Consider the following 22652-nt stretch of genomic DNA (forward strand, 5'->3'; position numbering starts at 1 on the left):
TGGCAGGACACGAGACACAAGAAGACCCAAGTTTACAGACACGCTGGCGGCGAGGAGCTCTCAGAGGGCACTCTCTGATGGGACAGGGAAAGGAACAAAGCCCCAGCAGATCTTTCAAAGAGCAGAATTTACATGATTAAAACTTTGCAATGGAGTTGTTCTTACAGTCGAAGAGAATGTGTTTCGTTTGGAACTGTGCTCCTGAGTTCTTTGAGAGTGTCGAGCAACCCAATTGCAGGAGCAGAAAGAACTGCTCATACAATTTGCATAGAGGATTTTAATTGTTTCTGAGGTGCAGCCTCCAAAACGGGAGAGAGAAGCTCAGGAGTGACACAGCCAACTGAATTTTCCACCCTGCTTTCTGAGTGACATTCAGTTCAGCCAAACTAAATGCTGCGGTGTAGGAGATGCTGGCCTGATATGCACCTGGATATCAACCAACATCAAAAAGGAAAATCAAATGCTACAAAGAACAACAGAGGCGGTCCAGCAGGCCAGGGTCACTTTGTCTGTTAACCACTGAATTGTTGTGCCTAGTTTATCCCGGATGGTGGGGGGCCTCGGGGATGTCCCTGGGGATAGCCCTGGCTATGTCCTCGCCCTGGTACTCAGTGGGACAGCAGGGGGCAGGGTGGGGCGGGCCCCCTGCAGGGCCACAGTGAGCTCCCTGGTGGGTTCCAGGTGATAGCCCCCACTTTACCTCTGGGAACCTTGTCAGAATGCGGTTGATGTGACCTGTGGCAATTTAAGGTCACGCTTTAGTTCCAGCAAGGGGGTGACACTGGGTTTTAGAAGTCAGCTGTTCAGAGTCAAGCTTGTGGTTTTACATCTGGATTGGAAGAAAGCCGTGAGGCTCTGGCAAAGGAAATGCAGACTCCAGCACAAAGCTCCACGCTGATGCACCTACTATGTGCTCACAGTGAAAACTGGAGACAGGACGTCAGAGCAGGAGCCTTGACGGCTGCAGGGTCACACTGCCGGGGGACAGTTCATTGCTTGGAGGCTTAGGCTGTTGAAGCCGACACTGGGAGTGTGGCCCAGACCTTACGGAAGGGCAAGGCTACCCATGCGCAGAAACGCCCTTGCTCTCCTTCCCTTTCTGTAGGCTGAAGATCAGAGTCAAAATACATTAAAAACTAATGGGGACAGTTCTGGTTTTCTAGCAGATTCAGTATTGATCAACCATGTCATAACTTGGGAAATATTTTGACACTGTTTGCTACAAAGCAATCAGTAATTTAAATATCTCCTGTCTCACAATTAAAAATAATTTTTTTTTTTTAGTTTTTGATGAACCTTTATTTAATTTATTTATTTATACGCAGTGCTGAGAATTGTACACGGTGCCTCACACATGCTAGGCAAGTGCCACCACTGAGCCACAACCCCAGCCCTGATTCACAGTTTTTGATCATGTGGATAGATTTTTATTTGTGATCTTAGGTCAGATTTAAAGGCAGCTACTTGATTTGATTTTAACTTGGACTTTCTTTTTCCTCCTAAGTTTTTTGATTTATAATATTTACTTAATTGGACATATTATTGCATATGTTATGCAGTTAAAAATCATTAGCCTAGGAATCACATGTGATTATTTATGGAAAATTCATTTTCAGTTAGCTTTGTGATGTTCTTTCTGATTCCTTTGATTCAGAGTTTGACTGTGAAGCAGTTATTCTCCATCCAGGCCCTTGAATGAGATTCAGAAAGTCTATGAAACCCTTAAAATCTTATGGAAAAAAATCTGTATTTGGGGGAATTTTCCCCTTCTGGAACACCAGCAGATTCACGTGGCTCACGGAGTTCCAAAAGAGGTTCAAGCTGCTAGTCGCGGTTAATGCCGTGAAAATGGACACGGAAAGCTACTCCACGTGTTTCCTTTCAGGGGCTGAACCTAGAGGTGCAGGTGGAAATAGTCTCCGTCTTATAGAACTAGGCCGGGGGGGGGTGCGGGGGAGGCCGAGGAATAAAAGGACAGAAGAGAACACTGTGAGTCACACCAGGGGACACATGTTTTCTTGAAGAAACGATGCAAAGATCTAATAATCAGATTATATAACTGCATGCACAGTCACCTTCTTCACTAAGCGGGAAGAAGTAATTCCAGATGGACGCGCCTTTCAGTTAAGTTAATCACAGCGGTCTGAAATTTTTTGTTTTGGAATTCAAAATGTGAAAATAAAGTTTTCATTTTTTTCAAATACAGTATCAATCCCAGTCCACATTCCCCATGTGCAGAGAGGCACTGTCCGAAGCTGAAGGCTGTGAGCGTTTGTCAATGCTGAGAAATAATGAACGAATGAATGAATGAATGGAAGATCATTTGGAAAAAGCACGTCTAGAGACCCTCAGGATTCCTTTCACAATTACCCTGATTATTTGAAAACGTGTTTGGTCATGAGTAGGTTTTCTAAAAGGGGTGGGCTTGGGAACTCGGAGAGCCCTGGTTCACCATCATTGGGTGCTATGACCAGGAAGGAGCACGGCCAGTGGACAGCTCACAGGGACGGGTCATGCCTCCCCACCCAGTGACACCTGGTGACACCTGCACCTGTCGGCGTGATTACGGCTGCTTCCAGGCGGGGTCAAGCCCCGGCCTCAGCACACGCACCCAGCCCGGCTTCTCTCTCAAGGAAGACTGCCAGGAGATAAACCAGAGCACAGGAGAGCACAGGAGAATGGGGTGAAAGAGACATTAAATTTTGGTCTAAGATGAATGGAAGAGAGAACAATTCCATCTAATGACGTTGATCTAAAGATGTAGAGAGACTTCTTGCAACAAGAACAAACGAAGGTTGGCAGCTTCCAAATAGAACAGTTATTTTGGTTTGCAAAAAAATAACAATAAACTACCAAATCACGACTTTGGTCTTAACAAAGCCTGTCAGAAAAGACGAAAGTCCCCTTGGAACTGCTCAATTGTAGGGTGCTCTCAAGGAGGCACAGGACACAGTGCCCATGCTGGCCAACGACAGGGCACCTCACCAAGTTCTCTCTTTGTAACTTTGGGCAGCACTAATGGGTTCAGAAATGTGCATCCGCTCGGGAAGAATGAGAACCAAAAGGCGTTTTATTGCTGGACACATTTCTCTAATAATTATTTTATCCTAGGAATTAAACACATCCTAGACAGAATCTCCATAGGAAACAGCTTGACCTAGGAACCCTGAGAGGTCTCTATCCTTCTTGTTCCCTGGTCTCACAAAAACATGTCATGGCTGAGGTATCTGTGACTTTGAAACATGTAAAGAAGCAAATTTATTCCCAAATTAAAGGAAAAATATAATCTCATTTGTTATCCCTGAAAGACTTCAATAGAATCAGTATCTATTTTGAGAGAATAGGAAGGGATATATTCACGCAGTTTTATCTGTACAAATGTTACATTTAAATCAATATATGCATGGAGATATAGTTTTAAAAATCAAAATGAGATTTCAGCATAATACTATTCAAAGCTTGAGTTTTAACTAATACACACACATATATATATACTGAGTAGCTTTCCATTCCAATACATACCATCTGCATCAGTGGGTAATTATTGAGTGGCAGAAGACCAGGCCTGATTAAAGGCTTGGAAACAGCAAATTAGCCACAGTTAAAAACAGCACTTCAAGGTTAAAAAAAAAAAAAAAAAGTTTAACCACCTCTCCCCACTTAGATTGCAATTTTAATTTCTGGGTTCCATTTCGAGTTTGGTATTTATCAACCTGTCTCCCTTCCTGCCCCTACTTGTCTGGAAACTCGGTCAGTGTTTGTGAAGGACCAGGGCTTCTCCTGCCTTCAGGCCCTGCCACAGGTACAGAGTGGCCAGAGCTAGACACCAGCAGGTCAAGGGCAGCCTCCCTGGTGCTCCAGACCAGCAGTTCAGGAGGCTGTGGCCTGGTCTCAGGCTCGATCCCTTTCTTTATGGGTGTGTCCCAGATCTGAGCCCAGCGTCCGGCCTAGAAGAGGTGCTTTATAGTAAGTGTAATTATTAATACACACACGTCCTCAGTGGTACGATTCTTGACCTAGGAGATAACTACAAGGTGGACTCTCTTGGCCCGAGAATCACCCAGGCAATGATGTGTTTTCTCCTAGGACAGAGACTTTGCTGGGACTCAGAAGCCAGCTTGACACATTGCTCAGCAGCAACCCACAACACCAGGGTAGAGTCCTGGGGGGCTTCTGGAAGAGGCTAGGAATGCAGAGAGAAGGAGAGCACACCACTGTGGCTGAGAGCCTGGGCTCCGAGCTGAGCCACAGGGCTCGGATCCTGGGTCTGCTTCCTCTTCCACCTCCAGTTATGTACTGAGCGGGTTTCTCAGCTGGCCCTGAACTGAACTATGTAAAACAGGGATGGCAACAGCCTGCATCTTGTAGGATCTGGTAAGATGAGGCCACCCATGTGCAGTGCCCAGTGCTGGCCCAGGGTGGACGCACAATGCACAGCCACCGTTGGCACGGGTCACCTGCAGTCCTGCTGTGGAACAGTGCAAGCACACCCAACACTCAGAGAGGCCGGAAGCTACCAGAATAGTTCCTAGAACTTTCATCCTAAGCCCTAAGGTAACAATTCTGAAAGGAAAATATCAAAGAGAGCAAGAGAAGGTAGAAAACCCTAGTATGGAAGACTCTGTGGAATGGTCATTTTGAAAGGCAGCGGAGATTCAGTCCTTGGTGCAAATGGTAATTTGGGGATCGGGAAGGGCTGATTTTATTTGCCCCTGGCTTGGAAATCTCTACATGTGCCTGCAAACTACATAAGTGTTTCTTATCCCTTATGATTGATACCTGCTTTTATCTGGCTTGGTCAGGTGAGGACAGTTCCTCTGACATTGCTCTATGGATGGAGAGTACCTGCAGGGCCTGGGACGCCATCCAAGCGTTTGATTAGCTTCCACCTCATTCATTCATTCATTCCTCATATTTGATGACGTCCACCTCATCACATGGGTCAAAGGCAAATGCACTGTTCAGAAAGTGAAATACCTGGAGATACTGTCATGGGAATCTAAGCTATCCATCCTGTGGGCTGTCTGGGCCCCCGGGGCGGCTCCGGGCTGCTCGTCCAGCGTGTCCAGTCCCGACTCTCTGGACAGGTTCATGATGTGGTTCTGATAGTACATGTGGATGCTCTCCCGCGTCGGGACGTTGCCCTGCAGACAAGGGACAGGCCTCAGTTCTCGCGGAATCTCTGCCTGTGCCCTGCCTGCCGTTTCTCAGCATAGACTCTGAGCCCGCAGGCCAACTGGAATCAGGACTAAGGTGATCTAGGCAGGGTGGGGTTGACAGCAGCTCCTGTGGGGTCATTCACGTCACTCAGCGGTACTAGGAATTCTAAACAAGCAATCCCTGCAAAATGTACACAGCTTCGCTCTTAGTAACTGTCCCAGAAATGGACTGTTAAGAAGGGTCTACACATATGTACGTGACTACTGCATACTCTGTTTCTCTGCACATATGCTAATTTTTCTAGACATATCAGATGAAACTTCCCAGATTAAAACTATAATTCTTCATAGGACACAGCAAAGTCTACAGGCCTGTAAACTATGGTGAGGGAAAGATACAGAAAAAACAGACCAGCCCTGTTTGAAGGTGCGTGGTGTTTGACTACTTACTCCTGAGCGTGGAGTAGATGTAAATATACAGAAAAGCAAGGATTTATGTAAGGACTGCGTGGAAAGGAAGGCTTCTGCCTTCTCTTACTTAGAGTTTCAGATACAGATTGAGCTTCACTAGGCTGAAATCTGAAACGCTCAAAAATCAGAAACCCTGAGGGCAGGGTGTTGCCACAGGTGGAGAATCACACCCGATCTCAGTGCTGTTGCAACTGAAATGTGGGTCCACTCACAAAGATCTGGCAGGAAATGAGCTTCGGGCGTGTGTGGGAGACGTGGGCCCCTGCCCGCAAGGCGCGCCATCGTGTATATACCGACGTACACCGGGCATCGGAAACACTTCTGGTCCCCAGCACTTTGGATGGGGCGATGTGCTGACCTTAAACGTCCTTCAGCTGTGGGAAGAAGAAAGGGACTGCGCCCGCACGGTACCTTCTTGATCTCTCTGGTCAGCATGCACCTCTCGATCCTCAGGACAGTGGATATGTCGATGTGCTCCCGCGAGATGGAGTTCAGCCACGTGGTGAAGCTGTCCACGGTTGCCAGGAACAGCACCCAGGTGAATTTCAGGATGTTGAATATCCTCTTGATGATATTATCTGGAGGAGGAAACACACAAGATTGCAAAGGACAGGATGCCGGGGCGACCGTGCTGCCCTGTGGTGCAGGGGTTTAACCAGAGCAGACCTGGTGCCTGCCCTGCGCCCTGGTGAGCAGCGGGCACCTGATCTTCAGTGTGACGCGGAGGAGGCCCACGGTCAGGAGACCACCGTGGTGCCTTCCCATGTAGCGGCCGAACCCAGGTCAAAGGAGGGTGGAGTTTGCAATGTTTGACCAAAATGTCAGTCAAAAGGGGTCCAGCGTTAGTTGTCCCTTGATATGCAAGGGGACTGTTCTAGGACCCTACGGGTAACAGACTGCCAGCGTTTGGGGCACAGTGTTGGCAGGACCCACACAAGCCTCCCGCGTGCTGAGTCACCCAGGTGGCACGGTGTTTGACGCAATGCCAATCCCAGGTAAGCAGTGGTCATGCCGTGCTTTCAGGAAGTCAGGACAAAGAAAATGCGGGCGCACAGACAGTGTGGATGCAATTGCTCCCGGAGCCTTTGTGAGCTGCCGGCGGCTGCGTGTGTGAGAGGAGGAACCTGCAGACGCGGGCCGACCGCGACAGGCTCACTAGAGCAGCCTGCCTTCAGAGACGGGCGCTCAGGGGCAGCACTGCGGGTCCGCCCGGCTGAGCAAGCGGGCGTCCACGCTCTGCTCTTCACAGTGCCGCTGTGAACTCCACTCTCCGCTCTGCACCCGCCCTGCCGTCTTTAAAGAGCTCAGTGCGGACGGCGCCTGTCTGCGCGGGTGACCGACTTCCCTCATCCACTCACACTGAGCTGCCTGTCCTGTCACTCATGTCCCATCAGCAGGAGCCCCGAGGCGCCCACATGCTCGGGTCCTTGTCCTTGGCGGTGGCCATGACGGGGGAGGGGGGGGGCGGTGCTGGATGGCTGTCCCCTGGGAGCTCACAGCGGGGACAATGCCACAGGTGCGGCTCCCCAGCCCTCAGCTGGGGACACCAGCCTGAGCTCCCTGGTGTCATGACAGGCTGAGGTCACACAGTGGTGACCTCGCCTTTGGCATATCCATCAGCCTTAGAAGAGGGAATGCCTGTCATTTGTGACAACGTGCGTGGGTGAACGCTGGGGACGTCACTTACATGAAGTGAGCCAGATGCAGAAAGGCCAGTGTGAAGGATCCCTCTGGACTCGGAACTCAGGAGGGGAGCGTGGACCCAGGTGAGCAGGCGTGGGGAGGTCTTGGGAGGGCGGCTAAAGCCCAGGAGGAATGTGTGGACCTGCGGCCACGTGGGAAGTCCCTGGCTCTGGGGTCAGTGACTGTGCGAGGCCTGGGGCACCCCATGGGGCCCCTCAAGGTACCGACTGTGTGCAGAATCTGGACAGACGCGCTCCATCCGCACTGAGCTCTGTAAGGGCAGACTTGAGCTGCCCTGGCCACATGCACGAAGTCGCCAAGGGAGGGGCGGGAGGTCAGTTTTGCTGGAGCACAGTCACTACTTCACCATGTGCAGGTACCTGGAAAGAGCGTCGCGTGCTCCGCGAACCTACATCCCAGGACAAGCAAAGTGACCACGGCCAGCACCATGTGGCTGCCTGCCCTGCTCCCTCAGCTCTGCCAGGGCTCCTCAGTTGGGGAAGGAGCCCAGGTGTGGCTGGCTGGGCCCTGACCCAGTGTGGTCAGACCCGGCCACAAGTGACTGCTCTCCACTAGCCGGCTCTGCTCCAAAGGCCATGGTGTGAATCACAGTTGGCTCTGTGATGACAAGGACAGCTATTTCTGAGGCAGGTGGCCTGGGAGGGAAGCAGAACTCTCAGGCAAAGACTGGCTCTCTTCAAAAGGAAGCACCTCAGGGAGCGTAGCGTGAACTTCCTGGCCACTGGACAGGGTCCAGGTGGGCGAGGCAGGGACAAGGAAGAGCCAGGGGCCTTATCCAGCCACATTATGGGGCTCTGGAGCTCCGGCAGGAACTGGGGAAGAAAGCTGGAGGCCTGGCAAAGGAGACGGAAGCCAGACCTGGTGAGACGATCCTGAGCTGCCCGGCTCGGCCAGCCCCGGGGCAGCAGCCAGCGAAGCCTGACGTCCCTCGGTGCCTGCAAGGTGTCTCCTGCCATCTCGGCTCCACCTGAACCTCAGTGCAGCCGTGTCCCACGCCACAGTCTGACACAGGAGGAGAGGCCCTGCTCTCTGAGCACAGACGCGCAGCAAGGGGACAGTGGCCACGGAGGCAGACTCTATGGCCCTCAGTGTCGACTCGAGGGGGAAGTGGCCCCTGGAGGTCGATGTGCCACAAGAGAGCAGCTCCGTATGTTTTGTGACTTCTCTTTTGTCCTGGCCACAGACAAAACCCCGTTGCTCGCTGTTCTCTGCAGTGGACCTGCTGTCGGAGGTGAACGGCTGCAGTGCCAACATGAACCACACTACCAGCCGTCTCCGACCCGGAGTCAACCACAGAGGCAGGAGGGCAGAGAGTCAGAACAGACTCTGGATCCGGACTCCTTGTAGTTAAGCCCTAACTCTGTGTGGGGGTAGGACCTGGGGAAGTTAGTGCATCTCCTGTGCCTCAGTTTCCTTATCTGTTAAATGGAAGGAGAGTTTTTGAGGGGGTTGAATCAGTGGATATGGCTGCAGGTCTTGGAAAAGGGGCTGGACACCAGGTGGGTATCTAACGGGTCAGCTGCTATCAGCATATGAAGCTTTTAGGGAAACAGACTATTCAGCTTCAGGCTGCCCGTCCAGTTATCTGGAAAAGGAGGTGTGGGTGGGGACAGCAGAGGTGTTAGGACGCCTGCCCAAGGCTCACTTGGTGCCAGCAGATGGCAGCCTTGACTGAGGCGGAGTATCAGAGCCTGTCAGTCACGCCGAGATGCTGTGCGGGGTGGAGGCTGATTTGGGAGGTTGCTTCTCATCCTACTTGGAGAGACCCTCTCCAGATCTCGTGCTTGGTGCAACCCAAGCGGGGCCTGGACTGGGCCTGAAGTCTGCACACGGGACCTGTCCCTTGGTCCTGCGGGGCGGTGGACTCCAGCTTTGAGCCCGCTTCCCACCCCGCGTCTTCTCGCCTGCCGCTTAGTTCCTTCCTTCAGTGCTTTTTCAAACAGTAACTGACACTACATTTCAAAGCAACTAAAGAATTGTGAATGTTCCCAACCAAAGCAATGATGACCCATGTTTGCAGATACGTTGACCACCCTGATTTCATCGCCACACAAGGTCTACATGTAGCTAAACGTCACCCTGCACCCCATAAATATGCACAATTACTAGACACTGAGTAGAATATAGACTGAAAAGGTTATGCAAAAAAAAAAAAAAAGAAAGATTAATTGCCAGTACTTTTTCTGCCACTCTTTGATGGCTTCTGGGGATGTTGGGCTTTGCTCACTAAAGCCCCCTCTCCTTGGGCTTTTCAAACAGACACTAATCCAGCATTTCCCCCAGCAGCACCAAGCCAGGGTGCTTCTGGAGTCCCTGCAGTTTCAGTGGAGGTGAGTTAAGAGGGATGCTGGTTGTTTAGCAAGCTCCCGAGACAGAGCTGTTCAGGGCTTCCCGGAGTCTTCCGCTGGGCAAATGCTGGGCAGCTCTCACTTTCAAACCCGTCTCTGGTCCCCTCACCTGGTCCATCGGACTTCTTCTTGACCGGTTCATCCTCTCTGTCTTCCCACTCCACCGCACCTGCCAAGTGTTCCAGGAAGATGAGTTAGGTCCTTCCGGTAACGAAATGCCAAAGCTACTCCTCTAGGTTAACGGGAAGTTTATGATGCAGCGCAGGGCGCCCTGCCTACTTTAAGAGCTCCTGGGAAACATGCAAATTCAGTGTTCAGGTTGTCAAGACACTTTCTTGCTGTGCATCATGACTGCACATGACAGCGGGCTTCCAGTGACAGCCCGACACAAGCAACCTGTGGCTCCCTTCCACCCTCCCCTGCCGCCCTCACGGCCACGCTCACGTCTCCCTTTTGTCTTCAGCATCCCCTCCACCCAGAGAGGAAACGCACAGCCCTTGACTTTCTGAGTCTGGTTTGTCTCACTTTGATGCTCCAGGGTTCAGATTTTCTTCACCAAAGAATTGGAATTATACGTCCTGGTCAAGTCTGGCTGGCTGGCTGTTATTAGATAGCTTACGGGTTGTGCCTGGTCTTTGTATTTTTTAATAGTTTAAAAGGTCTGTATAAGAGTGGTATTTTGTGCACGTAAAGATCATGCTAAATCCAAATGTCTGTGGACAGAGCTAAGCCCGCTGCGAATTTCCTACGGCCCCTTTCACCCCATGGGCACAGTCGAGTGGCAACGGACACCACAGACGTCCAGACTTAAGATATTTACTACCTGCCCTTTTCAGAAAAAGTCTGCCAACTCCAGATGTATACTATGAAATTTTAATTTTTAGTTCTTTGGGATGACGTTAACCCATTTTGGCTTGCTATATCTGAATAAGACACCACAGGGTTTCAATTTGTTTCTTATCCTATAATTTAAGGTTAAGATTGTCAGATCTAGCAAATAAAAGTACAGGACACTCAGTTAAGTTCAAATTTGAGATGAAGAAGAAAAACTTTTAATGTAGGCATAGTTCATAAAATTTGTGCAAACTGTACGTAAGCTAAACATTATTTGTTCCTTAATTAGAAAATTCAGATTTAACTGGGCGTCTTGTGCCTTATCTGGTAGCCCTGAGACAGCAGGTTTGAAAAGCTGATCTGACTTCAGTTAGCCTTTTCAAACTTGCTGTCTGGTCAGACATCTTATTTTCTATAGTGGTTTCACTTTCTGCTTGGCCAGCAAAGCCAACCTGCTCTGGAGCCTTCAGATAGGACCGTGGTGCCTTTGGCTGGAATCCCATTCCGTACACCCCAGCACCTCTGATCCGCTGGAACACAGGCACTCCCGTCTCCATGGGGTCCACACTGTTTTGCCTAGCTTAGGTTTTTAGTGCAGCTTTGTAGTTCCTGGGTCACTGGATTCTTTTTCCTGTATTTTTCTTTGGGTTGGTTAAGACAAGGGGCGCTAGAGCCCAGGAGTCTGGTATGGATTCTAGACCTGCTACTTCCTGAATGGCTGTGTGACCTCAGGCATGTTGCTTCCCTCTCTGGGACCTCACCTGCTCATCTGCAAGGCAGGGCTAACTGAAGGCCCCTGGGCTGTGGTAAGGAGCCCACAGCCGCTATGCTGAGCACTGAACAGCACCTGCCCCTTCAGACACACTGTGTGCTTCATCTGTCCAGAGGGAACTGAGGAAATGTCACCTTGGTCCAAGAAGGTACCAAGTGGATCTTCCTTTGGGGAGCGGGTGTGGATTCTTTCCAGAGCCAGTGTGAGTACACCGTTGCTGTCTTCGGTTTGTAGGTAAGTAGCAGAGCGCCTGCCTGGGAATCACCTTTACAACATGCAGTGCTGAGCCAACGCCAAGGTGACCAGGGGACACCTTCGTGGAACTGGCCACAGTGTTGGACAACCAAGTGTTCGAGACTAGCAAACATAGTTTAAAAGGGGTAGTGATGGCAGCTGGCCTGGCTAAATCTCAGAGCCGACTCCACAGCTGCTGGACTAGGAGCTTGTGGCCCAGCCTCAACAGGAGAGTGGAGCAGAACCGGCCCGAGTCACACCTGGGGACAAGTGGAGCTCAGTGCCCACCAGAGTGGAATTTAACTCCAATAGAAAGAACCACTTTATGAGTAGGGATAACACAGTTTCGTATTCATGTGAAAATTTAGAAAAGATTTCTATTTCATGGAATCGCTAAAAATTTCAGATGTAAAAAAAAACGAAGTAGGAAATACAGGAAAACGTGCTTAAGTTTCAGGTGAATAACAAGCACACGAGGTCCTTAAAATTATGATGAGAAATATAGACACACAGGACATCGAAAAATTAAAAATCGTTCCGCTACCGCATACCACACACCAAGTCAGAGTGTGAGCAGCGAGCAGGCAGAACAGGTGTGACACCTGAGAAAGGACAGAGTGCCTAGCAAGGGAACACCTGCCAAGAGGAAAGAGCCAACGTCCCAAGAGCCACGCGGAAGAGCCGAGTGCTCAAGCTCAGACTCCCAAGTTCTAGAACACCCGAGATAGAAAGCGCGCAGCCCCTCGGTCAGGAATCACCCAAAGTCGGATGAAATGGAGGCCATCTTCACTCCTCCGAAAGACAAGACAGGAAGAGCAGAGACACCCGTGGACTGAAGCCAGGGGGAGGACGCCCCTGCCCAGGACTCAGGGATCCGGTCACTGAGCCCTCCTGGGAAACCTCGGGACGATGAAGCGCCACGTCCCTCAGCCCAGTAACCCGCTTCTGAGGACCGACTCCTCGGGCGCGGAAAGCTCGCGTTCCGCCTTGGCTCACACCTGTGCCGGTGTGTCAGAGTTCCGCAAGGACATCTGCTACAGCACCGTGCACCAGGCAAACGTCTGGATGCGGCCCCGTGTGCGTTAAGGGTGGCATGATTGAATACCTCATGTCTGCGCTATGGACTCTGCAGCGGCCACTAGGAACGACAGAGCTTCATAGATACTTAACTGGAGAAGGTTCTAGACATGCCGTTAATGACAGTACAGGAGGTACTTGTGGAGCCTCAAGTCAGTCTTGAAAACCCGTAAAGGAGACTTCTGCCCATAACAAAGGCGGGCAAGCCGGGCCAGGGGTTAGGGTTTGCCGCTTCTGCACCCGGGCAGACCGAGGCCTCTGCCTCCTTGCCGCCTGTTACCCAGAGTGTGTATCGCTTTTGTCTTTTGAAACTAAGTAAAATAACACTAAGGTTGCCAGGACTATGGGGGTGGGGGAAGGAAGGTCAAAAGGAAGGGAGGTTTTGCAACTAAAGTTACTTTAGAAATTGTTTTCTTTTTACTTTTTGACTTCACAAGGAATCTGTGGATACATTTTCTTTCTAAATAATCAGAACAAAACAGCTCATCTTGACGGCACCACCGAGGCTCCACTCTCTCAGAAGTAAGCACTGTCACTAAGGTGCCGAGTGTCCTTCCTAATCTTCCACTTGCCTTTGGACACCATTACAGTACAGGCATCCATTAAGATGCAACTTTGGACCTTGGTTTCCCGCTTTGAGAATGGTTTCACCATGTGCACGCAGTTGTGCAGAGTCGCTGAGCACTTTATAGTAAGTTGGGGTCGCTCTCCATACCACTTCAAAGCCACCCTTGCCACTTTAAAATACCTGAACAGTGTGACATCCTCTGTTGACACAAATTCACTCTATTTTTTTCTGAATATGGATGATTAAGATGTTTCTGGACTTTTGTTCTAAACCCCAATGTTCGATGGGGGGTGTTCTCCGACGTGACTCTGCACACGTACATCCACTCCTTCCTCTAAGCCACCCACCCACGGGGGTGCTGAGCTGTCGTGCAACACGGACCTTGAAGTTTTAATAGCTGCTGACATGCGGCCCTTCTGGGTGGATGTGCCCCTTTACAGCACCACTCAAGGCCCGTGCAAGTACCTTCCTTCCCACCAGTTCCCCAGAAGGGACATGTCCTGGCTCTTGCCAATCCAACAGGTAAAAATAATTCAAAGAGCCAGTGTGTCAAAATATTTAGTTTGTATTTCACATATTGCTAGTGAGACTTGGCACCCATTGGGCATTTTTGTTTTCTGGTCTGTGAATTATTTTTCATTTATTGGGTTGAACTCTCCTTTTATTGCTTTTTATGCATTACTATCATACCCAGAACACTAATCTTCGGTGTGTGTGTGTGTGTGTGTGTGTGTGTCCATTTACGTTCACATATGATGAAAATAGGATCCCGAGTGTGCAGCTTGCCCTTCAACCTGGTTTGGTGCTCGGTTGTGTTTTTCTCCTTGGAAATGTGTCCATGTCTTGGCATAATGTTGAACCGAATGTTGGCAATATGTCCTTTTTCTTTTTCCTAACTTTATTTTTTCAATATTTTTATTTGTGCATTAGAGAATATGTTGTCTATTTTTTGTATATTCCTGAGTATTGTTTAAATATATCTCCCCAACCTTTCTTTTCTGAATCAAATTGCTGAAGTTTAGATCTTTCTTCTGGACTTTTCCCAAGAGCAGCTTCTAACTTAACTCGGGGGGCCTTGTCTTTTATTCCTTTCCTGTTACTCAGTATCACCTGAACTCAGTTCATTTCCTTCCCTTTTCTCCCGGTTGACTTGGCTCCTGTCTCCCCTCCCCACCTTCCAGGATTTGGTATTTCTCCTAGTCCATTCGTGTGCTCAGCTGTGAGCGCTGAGGGACAAGTGAGGGTCCCCTGGAGCTCCCATGCCCCTGCAGGCAGTCTGCCTGGGCGGCCCAGCACTGGTCCTGACTGCCGTCCCCACACTCACCCTCCCCAGAGCCTTTGCGCCTCCGCTTCTGCTCTTCTCTCGCGGACTTTTTCTTCTCCTTCCGCCTCTGGCGGAGTGCTGTTTTAGGGTCAGTAATCCAGGCTTGATAGACAAACTGAAGGGAGAAAATTCAATTATTTCCTGGCCTTTTAGTAATTTGAAATGAAAGAAAAGGGACCTACGTGGAGCTTCCTAACTTGAGGAGATATGCACTGTGTCTTCTAAAACACCTCCCTCCCGCCCTCCATAAGCTGGGGGTGTTATTTCATCCTCTTGAGATGTAACAGGAAAACGGAAGTTATGAACACATATTTCAGTTGGTGTCACAGAGGATCATGAGACAGACTTGGGGTATATACAAACCATCGCTTGTCCCGAGCCCCCAGCACCACAGCCATTTGTGACACTACATTGCTGAGTCCTTCCACTACACATAGTAGGAGCGAGTGGAAGCCTCACTAAGTGATTCTGCCAGCACCCAGAAACTTCTGGTTCAAAACCAAGTGCTTCTCTACCACCTTACTTTGGGGAAATGGTCTTGCCCATTCCGGACCCTCCCTGTGCATGGCAGCCTTGCCAGCAACTTGAGAGAGGGCTTTGCAGATTGATCAGTATTTTTAGAGGAAAAAAATCATGTGACAGCAAGGTTAAGCAGTTATTCCAGAACAGCAAGGAAGAAAACTGTGGTGCTTTTGGTGTCTTTTCTCATTTGCACTCGAGAGCTGAAAACAGTGGCACGAACATACCACAACCGGTAATCAGGAAAGAGCGATTTTGAACAGCCTCCCACTGAGTCTCCAGAATCATGCAGAAGAAACGAAAAGAAACCCTGACCCAGGAACTCAGCCCTCTAGCAACCAGGAAGCCAGGCACCATGCTCCTCATGCAGCAGAGACGCGCCCGGGCCTCAGGGAAGCTGGGTTTCCTACGGTGACGATAACGTCAAGCACGCTTCGTGGGAACGCTTGGGAACCCAGATTTATTCATTTCATCCTAAGTTATTTTCAGGTTTCTGGAATCTTTGAAAAACACAGCATAAATAAATTACTGGTATTGTGTTGTCAGGAGAAAATTAAGAGGGATTCGGCCTTTCCACGTGGCAAGGAAAGGGCCATCAGTTATCAGAAAGAACGCTTCCTTCTGCCTCGCAGATAGAAGTCCAAGTTGGGCAAGGAACACAGATGCAGAATCTAAAGCATTTCTGGGTAAGAAACCCAGGGGGTAGAAAATATTTCCTAATTTTTGTCAAAATATCTTTATGAAGATGAGAAGATTAAATGGAATTTGAAGGACCAGGTAAAGGGGTTTATGGGGATGTTCACTGAGCGTGTGGACCAAGAATTCTCCCAAGGCCGCTCTCAGGTTTAGTACCACGAGAAGCAAATCTGCCTCAGCACCACACGGGTTGTTTTGAACAGACTCTGCCGACTCAATTTTCAGGTGTAAGAGCAATGGATAGTGACATTTCCTTCAGAGAAAAAGCGTTGTCACAATATTTTTTTAGATAATCAAAAAATCCTCAAAAGAAAATACAAAGGTAAGTAGGATTTGTTAGCGCGGCAGGACCACAGCTGGGGGAATCCTTTTCCTCTGAAGAACAGAGCTGGTGGGGAGGGAGGGGGAGGGGGCCAAGGCCAGCCTGGCATCTGGAGAAGGGCAGGGCCTTCCCGGCCCTGAGACAGGGGCTCTGGCTGGGGCCTCACTGGGGCCCGCAGTGACTGAGATGGAGGATACACACTGAGCTGAGGACTCAGATTTCGCAAACCCTGTGTGTGTGTGTGTCTGTATGTATTTTTATATTTTTGTATTGGGGATTAAGTCCAGGGGTCCTCTACCACTGAGCGGCATCCCTGGCCCTTTTATTTTTTTTTATTTTGAGGGGAGGTCTTGCTAAGTTGCTGAGACTGGCTTTGATTTGTGATCCTTTTGCCTCAGCCTCCCGAGTCCGCTGGGATCACAGGTGTGCGCCACAGCACCTGGCCCAGATAAGTCATCTGAACACTCATGTTCTGAAACACAAACATTCCACAGTTCCAGCCACGTCAGTTTTGCCCTGTCTGACTGGTTCAGAAAAGCTGAGAGAAGACGCATTCCAACCCCTCTCCACAGAAGAGTGAAGGGGTGGGAGGCTCTCCCTGGTCCTTCTTTGTGGCTCCCACTGTCTGTTACCAGCTGGCTGGTCTGTGTGGGAATCGGGCACTAACAGCACGGATCATCTGTGGAAAATTCCGTGGAAATGCCCGTCAAAGACCCTCAGGCTCACCAAAAGGCCGCTGTGCGTCCCTGACTTTAGCACAGATTTTATTTCAAATGACTTTATCGTAAATTTTATCTATATTGGGGGAAATATGATTCTTTCCACTTAACTTTTATTATGCAAAAATGTATGTATTCTTTAAAACGGAAAGAGCTTTGTCGAAGTGGATTTCCTTCACGGAAACAGATTCTCGTATCTGTGCTCTAATTCAGGGTTACCCAGTTCCTTCTCTGCGCTGTCTGTAAGAAGATGATTATTCATTTTTGATACCAGTCCGATTGAACTCAGGGGTGCTCTACTAGTGGGCCACATCCTGCCCTTTTTGTTTTTTTTATTTAGAGACAGGGCCTCACTAAGTTGCTTAGGGCCTTGATAAGTTGCTGAGGCTGGCTTTGAACCTGTGATCCTCCTGCCTCAGCCTCCTGACTCACTGGGATGGCAGATGTGTGCGGCCATGCCCATCAGAAGGTGAGTTTTTAAAAATAAGACAGGAGATACCACATTATAAATCTTTCATTTAAATGCATTTTAAAACGAGAATGGGGAGACTTGTTACAGTCCTACCAGAGAAGAGAAAAGCCATAGGGAAGCAGTACAGGGGTTACTGAAGGAAAACTCAGCTGGCCGGCACTTTCAGAAGGGAAGGGGCTTGGAGGGCTGGACCCTGCCCCTCAGGTGGAGCAGGGGACAGTGCCACTGGGCAGCCGAGAGACTGCGGGACCTGCCTAGTCAGAAGCTGCATGTAAATAAGATCCCAGGTAAAACTGGAGATGCACGGGTTGAGGTTACTATCCCAACCACACGCTTCACTCTCGAGGAGCATTTAGACCAAAGGTTTAGGGCCTGTCCTTGACTGAGTTTGGGAGAGAGAATGTTCTGGAAAATACCTGCACTGTCATTTGCTAGTGATGGTTTCCAGTAGTGACGTGGCTGCGGCACAAGCGGCTGGGAGACTTCTGTGTGCTCACGTGTTTAACAGCGTGCCTGAAGCACGGTTACAGACCCCACGGGGAGGAGCCAGGGACCACCAGACTCCACCCAGGATGACGGAGACGGAAAGGAGGCCGAAGAGGCAATGGAGGCAAAGGAGTCTCTTATCAACTTGTGCAGAATTTTACCAGCTTTCTGAGAAACATAATCACAGGCTTGGCTCACTGTAATGGACGCATGCAATGTGACCCTTCAAGGATGAGATGCGACTTACGCAGAAACCCGAGGAGCACAGGCGGACGCGTGTCTGCATTTTCCCTTTCTATTTTTCGATAGTCTCTGTGTCAGCGTAAAAATCAGAAATCAAACAAGAAATCTGGCTTCTAAGCATTCTTTGTGGAAAAGTAGTGCTAGTACGTTACATGTATGTAATTCCTTCATTGTACGATCTATAGAATAGAGAAAATGCAGACACAGGTGATGTTTGTCTAAAGTTCTACGGAGCAGAGAGTCACACACTACACGTCAGTAAAACAGGAAATACCTTTGCAGCTCTGATTAAATACTGAAGAATAGTTTTGGGAAGTTTAATGACAGACTGTGGCAAGGCTAAAATGGCTGACGCAAACTTCCCAATAGCTCTCTACAAAGAAGGACAAAGCAAGAGTGATTAGTAGGAAAAGACAAAAACCAGCAAGTTAGTAGACGAAGGCGAATGAGTTTGTCTCTACCAATAACATTAACGAGGTCGCAATGTGCCAGTCACGGAAGCTAGAATAAAACGTGCTCTGCCTGTAAGTGGGGAATAAAGAAGACCATCCGCCATCGCACATGATTCATCAAACAAGGTGAAGATGTCTCACGTCCCCTCCCGTGCTGCTTGATGAGTGACAGCTAGAATACAAGTCGCTAGAAGGAAGCCAGTAAGTGGGGTCATTAGTATTCGGCAAGCCAGCTGCACACATGCACAGACTCGGTCACCCAGAAGCCTACACAGGGCAACAGGGCCAGGGAGACCGCATCAGGCCAAGGTGTCTCCATGGATAAACAGCTCTGCAGTGTCCCTGGGAGGCGGGTGGACTGCACCTCCCAGCTTAAGAAGGCCTGGCCAGCAAGCTGACAGTGACCTTGTTGTGGGTACATCACGCATGGGTCATGGAGACCGGTCTGTGTGCCTCCTCCTATCAGAAATGGGAAAAGATGGTGTCAACGTGTGGCTCGCTGGTACGAGAGGTGCACCCGGGTTCTCAGCTAGTGTGATGCTAGGGACACAGCCTCATCTTTAACAGCCTTGATGACCGTGCACCCTAACCCCGGGCTGCTGAGGGCCCGCCGGGAACCAGGGGCAGGTCTGGAACAGCTGAGCTGGAGGGAGCGGAGCCTGCCGGGGGCTTCACTGGTGTGACAGTGCCTTCTCCCATCTCAGCGTGCGACCAGGCCGGGTTCCAGGCTCTGAAGCAACACTTCCGGGACCCTTGATCCAAAGCGGAGCAAGGACTTCGTTCTTTCACGCACTGAGACCTAAGTCCATTCAAGCAATCCAAGGCAATGCCAAAGAGCGCCTCATCTCTACTTGCAACAACACAAAGAAAGTTCGCCCGGGGAAGCTTTATTTTCTGTTTAAAGTCTGAGAGTCCGGTCGACGGAGGGGTCACTCGCAGGTGACCGTGGCTCTGCCCAGAGGGGCCCACGGCAGCGTGACTGCAGCAGACAACTCAGGCATCAGGCAGAAGCTGCTCGGTTGGCTAGGAGAGCAGCAGGAGCTGAGGCCTGCGCTCGGCCTGCTCCTGGGGAAGCTCCCACACGGCGGGACCCACCCTTCCCAGGCCCAGTTACCTGGAACGCCGACTTCCGGGGGGGGCCCTCGTCTTCCTTCTTCAACTCCTCCTCCTCCTCCTCTTCGCTGTCCGTTTCAAACAAATAATAATCTCCACTCCTGACCACTAAGCAAAACAAAATATCCACTTACTTCCTGAAAGAGACATGGGATCAGTGGGGGCTTAGTCACGAAATGCCCTACAAAACACAAATGTCCACGAGAGGCCACAGCGAGAGAGGTGGGCAGAGGAGGAGAGGAGACGCACGGGCGCCCACAGAGCGTGAGGCCTTGTCTGCGCCACCCGAGCGCTGGCCTCGCGGGACTGATCCCGCGTCCTCCCTTCAGGCCAACTCTGCAGCGGCCAGGGCGCTACTGACGCGACAGAATGCTGCTTCTTCACAATTCAGCGATTACGGTGGTTCAGACAAGGCCGGGGTGAAGCGGAGGCTGGGCCCGGCGGCTCGGGGGAGGCCTGCAGGGGCTCAGGGCCCGAGCCGCGGGGCCCGCCTGCCGCTTCACTCACACCGTGCAGACCTGGCTTCTCCACAGGACACACGAGACAACACAGGACGGGACACGTGAGAGTTGGAACACACAGGGCCACGAGGATGAGACAGGAGGACACACAGGACAGTGACAGTGACAGCAGCCACACCGCCTGCTGCATCTACAGAGCCGCCGGCGGAAGGGGCCGCGGCCCAGGTCCGTACGGCTCATGCCGCCAGCCTGGGTCCGCCAGGACTCCCCAGGACTGGATGGGGCTGGGGCAGGGCTGGGGACCAGGAGGCACAGAGCAGTCATGATCTCCTCTGCCTTGTCTTTCACTTTCCCTGCAAAAACACAACACCTGGGGGAAGAGCTGGGAGCAGAGAACACGGGAATGTCCAGAGGGTTGAGGAAATTTAAGAAATTCAATTGTCTATCAGGTCGATAGGTTTGAAGTGGATCTGAGAAAAGAGACCCAGCATCTGCATTCTTGATGCTACAAGAACTGTACCATCGTTGCAGGAAAACAAATCTGCGGGATTTGCAGATGTGGGGCCTCTTTTCAGTGACACTGTGATGTCTGAGTTTTCTTTTGGACTTATGCGTCGTGAGGTAATGGAAAACCTTGGCTTGTTTTCAAATCAGTTGCTTGAATATCACTCAATGTGGTCAAAAGTCAAGTAATTTTGCCCATGATTTCAGACGAATCTGAAGCCTCCATTCATGAAGACGCAGAGTGAACAAATTGGGCCTTATATCCTTGAACAGAAGCACTGATTTGTTGATTTTATTTTGAAGAAAAAAACCAGGCCCAGAGTACTGGGTCCAGGCCTGAGGGAATAAATGCAATACAACACAAGGTGAGAATAAGCAAGAACAAACCAAAGTTACAGCATTACGCTGGACAGTGAGGAGGACCGTGAAGAAATGCGTTTACAGAAGCCCAGAGTCGCCTGAAAGTCACAGGGACTATATCGCACGGTCATCTGGGAAAACACAGTCTCACAAGATGGAGCATTTTACCCTCATTATAGGCTCCAAAATCAACAGTAGCTACGGTCGTATTCAATCATACCTTCTGTAACTTTCATGCACAGGGCGAGCCCAGCGAAGCTTTGATTTTATGGTTGGAACTGTCACTAACTTGTTATGTGAGTGAGTGGAATTTGCACATTGAAAACAAGGAAAGGCTTTTGAAGTCTTTTCAACTGTGATTGAATCAAAGCTAAGAGAGGCTAGGCAAGCTCTGGGCGTGGGGCGGACCCGGCTCCACCCTGTCCACCCAGGCGCTGCGGGTGTTGATGCTGAGCTGAGCCGGTGTGAAACCGGCCTTCTAAATCCTGCCAGCTGTGTCCTCGGACACCTGGCCCTTGAGGTGAGGAATTCATCAGTGAAGCCAGGCTGGGTCTTCACTCAGGCAGTGCTGAGATGGGGTGCACACCAGCACGCGCCGGAAGGTATCATTGAACAGCAATAATGCAGCCACGTGTGTGCGCACGGCATGGACGGAGGAGAGGTGGCGCCTTGGCACACGCCAAGACCTGCTGCCGACATGACATGAGAGCATGTCCGTGTTACACGGCTCACAGGTGGCGTCTATTGCACACGCTCTCCTTGGCATTGCTAAGAAAGTCCTCGACAGATGAGAACAAAGGCTTTCATAAAATTCTTCCAGATGGAATGGTAAGTTCTGAAATGCATCAGACAACAGAGTAAACTACACATGCTCTTCCTTGCATGCCTCTCGGGCTTGTGAGGAAAAAGAGGTTTTGCAGAAAAAGTACGCCACGTTCAGAATCTGAGTCCGAACCATGAGCCACACACAGCCCTGCATTATTGTGCAGTCAGGTTTTGTAACCAGGCACATTTGTGAATGCCAGTGTTCGAGAATGTGGTATAATGAGGGTGAAATGGATCAGAAAAGGCTAACTTCAGTGACCTTCACAGCAAGTCCTTTGCATCATTAACAACTTGCAAGATGATCATCAAAGACCGTACCCAATCCCTCTGAAAGTGCGACACTGAGACGGGAAAAGGAAAGACCCCCCCGGTGACCGCACTGGGACTGGTCCCAGCGGGGGCTGCACAGTCAACACAACACGGATTTGAGATGGACAGGTCTCTGCACCAGCAAAGGCCCTCTAAGGACAGAGGTTGGCACGGTTTGCTTGTGACTTGACAGGAGTGGGCAGTCCACACACAGCATGGCCAGGCCCTGGCAGGGCTCACGTGCCAAAGGACAATCAGCAGAAGGGTCACCCTGGACTTCTGCTTGAACATTTTGACGTTTGACTCGGGCAGAGAATTGAACAAAGTCTTTATAACTCATTTTTTGTCCAAATGCTGAAATTCAATATTGGGGATAAAATTTAATTGCATCCAGAAATACTGAGCCGATTTCATTAAACTAGTTTTCCGATTTTGGGGGAATTACCTCTGGAGTGAGAGAGGCCACATCAGATCATTGTGACGCCAGGCACTAGATCTGGGGCCTGGCTTTCTAATGATTCTGAATGCCCCTCTTGTGGGGTCCCTCCCACTGTGAGGCATTTTGAGCTCTGGTGATATTCCTTGTCTGACGGTCTGGAGATGTGTGTCGTAAGCTATAAAAGGGGAAGGCATTAGGACTAATTTTTGGAATAATAATCTTTGATATTCTAACACATCAA

General features: G+C 50.1%; 1 protein-coding gene across 6 annotated transcripts in view; it reads right to left on the bottom strand.

Moving 5' to 3' along the window:
* The window catches only part of Piezo2 (piezo type mechanosensitive ion channel component 2), a 365623-nt gene that overhangs the window by 31232 nt on the left and 311739 nt on the right, over positions 1-22652 (bottom strand). For all 6 annotated transcript variants that reach the window (XM_047526788.1, XM_047526790.1, XM_047526787.1 and 3 more), the window contains 5 exons: positions 19515-19621; positions 14492-14606; positions 9792-9851; positions 6042-6208; positions 4978-5144 (listed from right to left, as the gene is read on the bottom strand). In XM_047526788.1, the coding sequence (XP_047382744.1) occupies positions 4978-5144; positions 6042-6208; positions 9792-9851; positions 14492-14606; positions 19515-19621 (616 nt within the window). The remainder of the gene's footprint in view (positions 1-4977; positions 5145-6041; positions 6209-9791; positions 9852-14491; positions 14607-19514; positions 19622-22652) is intronic.

The sequence above is a fragment of the Sciurus carolinensis genome, chromosome 15 (assembly GCF_902686445.1).
Source record: "Sciurus carolinensis chromosome 15, mSciCar1.2, whole genome shotgun sequence".
NCBI classification, from domain to species: domain Eukaryota; kingdom Metazoa; phylum Chordata; class Mammalia; order Rodentia; family Sciuridae; genus Sciurus; species Sciurus carolinensis.